Genomic DNA, 8,703 nt, shown 5'->3' on the forward strand with positions numbered 1-8,703 from the left:
GCATGATAGGTGGTAAGATGGTATTGTTGAAGCATGCCAGTCTTATGGCAACCGTTTAACTCCGGTATTATCGTGGATCAAGTCATGTCCCGTTCATCTTTTTTTTGTGCCGCCACATGTCTTTTGTAAAGAATGCGGTCTAGTCAGTTGCTAACCTATTTCTTCGTACACGCCATATAGAGGGGCCGTGATGAGGGTTCCATGGCCCTGGATTAAAGCCTGTCATCCGGTCAAGGGGCATGGGTGTTTCCGGTTGGGACCGAGAGGGGGCAGCCCTTAGAGCGCGCGAATATAAATTTGATCCCATGTTACTCGAGGTTGTAGCCTCCCCGTCTCAGAGTTTTTCTTGAACATTGCCTAGGGCGATCCCTGGCAACAGAATGTGGAATGGGTGTGTACTGGTTAGATGTGTTTCTTCTAATACACCGTAAATGGAACTAGTCCTTTGTGACTACTGTAATCCGTTGGATGTAGGTAAAGAGTACAAACTCTGCAGAGTCAAAACCATCTGAGTAACCATGTCCATGATCAAGGACTTTGATCAACATATCAGTGTCAGTCTCAGTGTCAGTCTCAGTGACAGTCTCCGGAGGATAAACATGAAACTGAGAGTGGTAATCCCGGCTGAAAGTTAATCCCGTGGACGGACTAACCAGTTTATTATTATGTACTGAGTATTTCTCTGGGATGATTTAAATTCATGAGCTACTTGAATTCGAATGACGAAATATAATCCCTTTATGTGATGTCACCCAGACGTCCGACTATGGCATTCTTGTTATTTACTTTTGATATAATCCCTTTATGTGATGTCGCTCAGACGTCCGACTGTGGCATTCCTGTTATTTGTTTTTGATATAAGCCCTTTATGTGATGTCGCTTAGACGTCCGACTGTGGCATTCTTATTATTTACTTTTGATATAAGCCCTTTATGTGATGTCGCTCAGACGTCCGATTGTGGTAACCTTGTTATTTACTTTCATTATAAGCCCTTTTCAAGATGTCACCTAGACGTCCGACTGTGGCATGTACTGTCATTTACATTTCAATATAAGCCTTTTATGTGGTGTCGCCTTGACGCCCGGCTGTGGCATGTTAATTTATTTTTCCTTTCGAGGCGTCGCTTCAGACACCCGATCGGCCTTCAGTTATTTTATTAGGATTTCGGGAGGACTACCGCCTGACTTCCTTTCATTTATCATGCAGTGCAAATTTATTACCTGAGTGTGCATTACTAATATGCTCATGTGCATCATGTTTGCATTTGTTATATCTTATGTCCAAACTGTCTTGCGAGTACATTCAAAGTACTCACCTGGCTTGTTGATTTGGCCAGATGTTAACGAAGGCGATCTTATGGATGAAGAGTTCGATAGCGAGTCCGACGCCTAGAGGAGTCCCAGTCAGTCCCGTGCGATCCTGGAGTTGGTCACTTGTATTATATACGCTTCCGCTACCCTAATAAAATCATCGAGCCTCACTCCGACGCTTGATGAGCTGTAAGATTTGAAGTCATGTCAAAAGCGGAAAACGCGTGCGAAAAAAAAAATTCAGAGAGAGCGCCTAGAGCGCGGCACGTGGCGAATGACTGAGAGCACGCCAAGTGGCATTGATCGTTGCGAGGCTCCCGAAGGAACGCTCGTTAATTAGTTGCTCTCCAGTTTGTTAGCTTTGTGGCGTCATACATTGGGCCTTGTAACATCAAGTATTCGGCCGTGCAGCATGTAGCGCCACGTGGCCCGCTCTGCAACATGGCAGACCAAATTTTGCAAAAAAAAAGGAAAAAAATGGTGGATGGTTTTGTGGGGGAAACGGCGTGTGACCTTGCGACAACGTTCACTCGGTTTGCAGCAACTTTGATCTGTCTTGCAGCGTCAAGCGTCCGACTTGCAACATTCATTGTATCACATATTTGCGCTTTTGTCTTGTAACAAAAGCCACCAGGCCTTTCAGTGGCACACGTCCAGCTTGCAAAACACACAATTTTTTCTTAAAGGCGACTAATACTCCTTTTTATTTATTTTTGAACTAGGCAAATAATAGTTTTGCTTATTCTTTTACGTTCCCCTCTTGAGTTAATAACAACAATCGCAGTGTCATTTTTTAATAAAAACCTTGTCGTGTCTTATAGCTAGTGCATGGCAGCAAATACACTGGGATCTACAATGATGAAGGTTAAAACATTGAAGATGAATAGATTAAAAGTTTTTCTCGCAAAAAAAAAACACGCATGCAAATTAATCAAGCTCCAGGTTGAGCCATACACGCGCAGAAAGTCAAGACAATCCGTAAAAAAAAATAAGAGGGTCTGATTTGGGGATCAGATGCGTCGGGAGAAATCAGCTGCCTGATGTGAACGATTTTTCTTTGAATATTCTATCCTCGAAGAAATCACGGGTGCGTACACCAAAGTGCTCCCTCTGTAAAGTAATATGTGACCTTCTAGATCGGATATTCAAAGTTCTTATATTACTTTGCAGAGGGAGTACTACACAAACTATGAAAAATAGCAAATAATAGTACATCGTGTGTGGGTGCAGGGCCACAAACGAGAACTGTTTCATAGATTTAGAGTTTTTACACGTGTACACGTTTTATTTATTGAAATTCGAAGGGCACTTTCAAAAACTCGAGTTTTGTGGAAACAAATGTGGCCACAAATATTTTTTGCAAAATTGATACTATCACCCGATTTCACTCATTTGCAACTTTCATGTAATGATCAGGGAACTTGAAGAACATACTGGACCCACAACAGCAATGTAACAAATTTGTCATGCATACAACCGGTGCCTTCAGTAATAGCTTTCAGATCGTCGGAAATAAACAGACATAACAAAAATCTGATTCTGCAAACAATTCTGGAACACAAATACAACTCCCTCTCTTCATAAGATTATTGTTTTCTAAAATGTTACAGAACTAATGGACAATTATCATCTTTCTTCACAATTCTTTTGCCACCACATTTTTACCTCAACTTTACAAAGAATGCCAAATAAATCAATCATCAGGAGCAAAACTGATGGCCCAGAGATACCAACAAAGTTGAGAAGTTACGTGTGTGTGTGTGTGTGGCTAGACGAGCCTTCTTCAATGTTTGACTATGTAGGTTAACAATTTCGCTGTGCTTACTCAGCTGGTGTTATGCCGCTATTTACCAGCTGATAGCATCTTCTGAAGCTGTATCACCTGCTGCTGCTGCTCCACTGGCAATGAACTCAGCTGCTCAGGTGTCAGTTGTAAGACTTGCTGCAGAAGGGCTGACTCGTCGTCCTGTGTGAGCTGCACCATTACAAGAAGAATTGGAATTGTGAACACATGAAAATTTCAAGTCTAGAAACCTTGTGTCTCGGTACAATTCAATTCCAGAGACATGATGCAAAATGTTTAGAACTTTAGTCAGGTCAGATTCTGTAGAATTTAAGCATCCAAGAACGGAAGGTATAATAAAATAACAGGAAAGCTGGAAACTAAAATTAAAATCTAGAGGGGATTACCTGAGGCGCTTCATTCTCTGGTTGCTGAAAGTTAACAGCACCAGAACTATAGCTCCCTGATGGTCCAGTAGGGATGACCTGCGATGGAGCAGTATAAATAGCAGGACTATTGTTTACAATTCCTGGCGTCAATGTTCCGTCCTCCAATTTTCTCAGTTTCGATGGATGGTCTAACTCTGCCTGATGACTAGCTCGATCAGGCAATCTTATTTCCTTCGGAAATATCTCAGGTTCAGCAGCAACCTGCAATGTGACACGAGTTTTGTGGACGGTAAAATTAGTGAATCATATCCAACTTGACTAGAAAAAATCACTTAATTTAAGGGCCTAAGCAAAGATACAAGAATAGTTGATGTACTGTACAGTTTGGTTTCTAGTACATAGTTTACAGGCGTTCTGTAAATTAGAAGACCCAATCAAGATGATTAATAATTCATCACAAACTTTGGCTTGCTACCTATCACATCATTTGTGAAGAAACATATAAGCTCCTTATATGTGAAAAAAAATACCTGGGGGAGATGAGGATTGGTCAAGGGTAGTTGCTGTACATTAGTTGGCATAACTGGTGGTCTAGGGTGCTGTGTCAAAAATGAAGGCTGAACTTGTGATATCAAGCCTCCTGAGGTTACAAGGGGTTGAGTAGGAACACTGGAAGAGGTGCCGAAGGGCTGAGGTAGCATTGGAGGGTGTGCCAGCACCCCAGACTGATGTCCATGCGGAAACATTTTGACTGGGGGCTGAGATGAATGCTGATACTGAGGAAAGTTATGCAGCAGTGCAGTTTGTTCCTGCATGACATTAGGGTTTGGTGGAGGTTTATGAACAATTGGTAACACATCATCTGGCTGCGGAAATGATTCATTGAGGTGAGAAGATTGTGCCAACGAACTAGAAGGCTGTTGGCTCTTAGCCATCTGCATCTGTGATTTCGACAGACCTGGGTTAGTATATTAGAGAATCAGGAAAACATAAGGTACATCAAACTCAGAACAAAGCAGGAATATACCATCTGAGGTGTCACCAGCCCGAGCATTATCTGTGCCTGCATTACAACAAGAAAATGGTTATGATGTTCGAATATTCCATTCTTACCCTAGAGTGAATTAAACAATGAACAAAAGTATTTCAAAAAAGTTCTTCCATGGAATCACAAGGCTCAACATATAAAGTTGGCTGGCCTTCCTGTCTTTCAACAATGGCCTCCACCTGAACGCAACAAATATTTGATCTGTACACAACTACTCCCTCCGTTCCTAAATATAATAATCTTTCTAGAGATTTCATTACGGACTACATACAGATGTATATAGACATATTTTAGAGTGTAGATTCACTCATTTTGCTCCGAATGTAGTCCGCATTGGATTCTCTAAAAAGACTTGTATATTTAGGAAAGGAGGGAGTATTCAATAAATTAAGGGAACATACTTTTTATTTTTATTTTTTTGCCTTCTGGGAGAACAAGACAACCATGAATCACATCAAAGTTCTAACAAGCATAACCAGAACACTTCGAGTTGGTTAAATTTATATTAAGAAGGGTGTATGAAATTTGTGAAGATGAATGAAGCAAAAATAGGCACAGATTTTGGGTGGAGAACCCATACAGATTCCATCATGTTATATTTTGGACAAGTACACAAAAACAGGGACAGAAAGTACTACTCCCTGTCAAAAAACGTCTTATATTTTGATACGGAGGTAGTAATTGATTAATTGAGCAATCAGTAGCGAAGGTCACCTGAAATAGGGCCTTTGGAAGCTGTGGAATTCCTTGCAGCAGTTTTTTGGCAAGGTCGTTATTTTGAGTAGTTAGGGTCTGCCATAAAAAAAACATTAACAAGCTAAAACTAGCAGTGAGCAATTTTTAATCTTCATAATTGACATTGATATTTCAATATAACCTTCAACTCAGACATGATTTCATACAACTGATGCCTTGACATCCTGGCCAAGTAATGGGTAAGAGGGTCATTTCCAAGCCCAAATTGGACAGGTAAACCATTTTGTACATTTGCAGTTTGAGCTCCCCCAAGAACGCCAGCCATCACAGATGCAGCATGTATTGCCGGTGGAAGACCAATAAGCTGATGAAGGCTGGTGTCCCCTACAGCGGGAGTTGTGGTTAATTGTTTCTGAGCATCTGCAGGATTCCATCAAGAACCCAATGTCAGCACGCACGGACATAAAACTGGCAAGTTTGAAATCTTAAACATACAGATAAACAAAATGATGATCAAGAAATTGAAACCAACCAACAGTAGATGACATTCCTGGTCCTCCACGACCCTGCAATGCATAAACATATAAAAAATAAGTCAAGATCTGCTTTTTATTGACAACTTCAATTGGTTAAGATTTCCTACTGCCCATGCATGAAATTAATTTTGATTGCACTAACTCCATTTCTGTAATGAAGCTACTTAGTTCCAAATATGCAAAGTTACAACATGGCACTGAAAACTAGTGACCTTATCATGCAATAGTATTTCACTATGATCTCCAGAAAAATTAGCATAAAAATAGTGTCCCTATGTAAACCACTATCAACCAATCAACTGCGTCCAGTTGTGAAACTTAGATACACAGTATTTTCTTGTGGATGCATTCTGACAACTTGGCAACAAAAATCAGCACATACAGATCAGCATTAGTCACTGGTGTGGGGATAGATACAAAGGCTGCTGATAGCAGCTAAGGACATCACACTTATTTTGAGAGAGAAAGGTAGTAATAATGTAACGGTAAGCCAAAAGAGAAAGTCAACTGTATATATCATTTCAGAGATAAATTCACTAGTAATTGCAACACCATTGCTTGACCATATCACAAAGGATGCAACTAAAGATGCATTGACCACATATACATCCTCTACAAGATAATTCTTCTTTTGCTATTTGCAGAGAACCTCACGTGTTCAGTACAATTCTGGAGATCTTTGAAAGCATGACATTGCTTTTGTTACCCCAGTAACTTTGGCACGTTACTTTTGTAAAAGAAGGCAGAATCGAGACATTAGAGATGATTTTGGAACCGCGATACCAAAGAAGATCCGCAATACCAGAAAGATAATTCCACAAGTTATTTTGGCAGAATAGCAGGTGTGCATATGTACAGACAGGAATCTGTACATACATACACATGCTGTGCAAGAAAGCAAAACAGGAGACACATGGTAGTTGGAGAAAAGTGAGTATTATAATTCATGGGAACCAAAACCATACAAGCTTTCATCTTAACATAGGACTTGCTGGGTGAGAAATAAGGTTCTTCTACAGTAATAAACTGAGGATCTTCCACCTTTTCTCTATTTCTGTCAGTGTTCCTCCCATTTTCAGCAAAATCAACACGTAACTGACGACCATTAACATCATGACCCTGAAGGTTCCGGCGTGCACTTAGAGCTGTCTCTTCATCCTTGTATTCACAAAATCCATAACCTTTCGGCTTTCCAGTTTCCTTATCAACAACCAGTCTGCAAGCAATTTTGAGCGGTCAGTATCTAGCAGTCACAGCTCAACACTGTCATCAGCTTCGTCGAACGCTAAAAAGGTTATCAGGGATAGAAATAACTCATAACCAGTTTCAGTATAATGTCACTTGTTGAGAAACAGTGATCAAGAAGCAGCACACACGTGTATCTTCGGGTTTCTTGTTATTTTTGTTAAGGTTAATTTCCATTTGCATGTGTAGTCCAGAAAGTGATCCCATAACACTAGCTATATAAGATATTCAGGATATCATTTCAGCATTCAACACTCTTATCTTTCGAAAGGCCCGAGGCAGCATCCATAAGCAGGGCAACCCCTACGACAACCTATTGAGTTCTGAGATCATGCTTAGCAGCAGTGTGCAATAAGGCCATCATACTTAAACAAAATCAATATTCCAGATGTTACGTGCTGGATTTAAAAGCATCATGTCCATATAGCTGGCTAACAATTTCCTCATTTTGAAAGAGAATGAAAGAGGGCACATGGGTATTTTAACAGATACTGAATAATCCGATAATAATCTAACAAACATGTGTATCTGCACAACATGGTCAAATTAGAAAACTACATGGTGGCACAAAGACACACAACTGATAGGGTTTGCACAACTAAACCTGAAGGAGACCACGGGCCCGACTTCCTCGCATATCTGCACGAGCAGCTCCTCTGTCGCATCGTATGGAATGTTCCCAACTGCAACCAAATTCAACAGCCAAAACCGGCGTCAATCGAACTCAAGAACCTACTCATACCGCATCAACTGAGCCAACACAAAATGTGCGGTAAATATCAGTGTCACACACGTTGAATACAGCACAAGCCAACTAACGGGCACCTTTGTTTGGGGGAAAACAACCCCAAAGGCGTGACGAATATGAATGATAAAAAAAAAAGAGGCAAACCCTAGACAGTACGAAAACTCGAATGAAATGAAATTAGACTCCAAATCTAGCGGCGGGAGCAGCTAAACGCGCTCCGCGCCACCCAAAACCGCACCGGCCATCCACACACGAAGGGAAAACCACGGGGAATCGACGGAGGATGCAGCAGCGATTGGGGGCCCAAATCGAGCTCTACTCGCGTAGCCGCCAATTGGGGCCAGGCCACTCCCGCCCGAACCGCGGCGAGAGCTCCTAGCCCGCGGATCGAACCAGAGGAAGGAACACGCACGCAGGCACGCACATAGAACGCGGAGACCCCGGGAGGGAGCAGGGGGCTGTGAGAGGAGAAGGGCGGGGACGGGGGGGGGGGGGGGGGGGGCGTACCGAAGACGCAGCGGTTCTGGGGGCCCGCGGGGGCGGCCGCCATGCTCAGCTGAGATCGCCGGCGGCGGCGCGTGGCGGCATCGGCGGCTGGGTAGGGACCGGAGGCGGTGGTGCGCTGCTGCTGTTCGCGGCTTGCCTCGCTATTTCCAGCGAGTCTGGCCTGGTCTGAATACGTTTCCGCGGTCTCGGTGCCCAGGTGTTCGTTTATATTGATGTTACGTTTCCGTTTCCGTTTGCGTGATCACTTCAGAGTTAAACCAACAGCAGGATTGCAATGAAGGCCTGATCATAAAAAAAATCGAAAACACTAACGCCCACCCAACTTGCCCACACGTGTGGGCGTTACCCAACTCGCCCACATGTCTGGATCGTCGTTCACTGTCTTTTGCACGAATCTTGACACGAAAAAATGGATTTAGTGTGCCACGTAGGACGGGGCT

At 42.5% G+C, this 8,703-nt stretch overlaps 1 protein-coding gene across 1 annotated transcript; it reads right to left on the reverse strand.

Moving 5' to 3' along the window:
• Positions 1-2,764: 2,764 nt before the first annotated feature.
• LOC125550815 (cleavage stimulating factor 64-like) lies at positions 2,765-8,452 on the reverse strand. Its single transcript, XM_048713913.1, has 10 exons — positions 8,264-8,452; positions 7,613-7,691; positions 6,805-6,979; positions 5,760-5,793; positions 5,409-5,647; positions 5,246-5,323; positions 4,511-4,546; positions 4,014-4,424; positions 3,502-3,744; positions 2,765-3,286 (listed from the first exon to the last, which is right to left on the reverse strand). The coding sequence occupies exons 1-10, from the start codon at positions 8,304-8,306 to the stop codon at positions 3,155-3,157; spliced, it is 1,470 nt and encodes a 489-aa protein (XP_048569870.1). The 5' UTR covers positions 8,307-8,452; the 3' UTR covers positions 2,765-3,154.
• Positions 8,453-8,703: the final 251 nt, after the last annotated feature.

The sequence above is a fragment of the Triticum urartu genome, chromosome 4 (assembly GCF_003073215.2).
Source record: "Triticum urartu cultivar G1812 chromosome 4, Tu2.1, whole genome shotgun sequence".
NCBI classification, from domain to species: domain Eukaryota; kingdom Viridiplantae; phylum Streptophyta; class Magnoliopsida; order Poales; family Poaceae; genus Triticum; species Triticum urartu.

Bases quoted from the DNA above. Each gene is read 5' to 3' on its own strand.
- LOC125550815 (XM_048713913.1), bottom strand. From the start codon at position 8,306: ATGGCGGCCGCCCCCGCGGGCCCCCAGAACCGCTGCGTCTTCG. The intron at 6,980-7,612 runs GTTTAGTTGTGC...AATTGCTTGCAG, and splicing joins GGGCCCGTGGTCTCCTTCAG to ACTGGTTGTTGATAAGGAAA. The intron at 5,648-5,759 runs GTTGGTTTCAAT...GGAATCCTGCAG, and splicing joins AGGAATGTCATCTACTGTTG to ATGCTCAGAAACAATTAACC.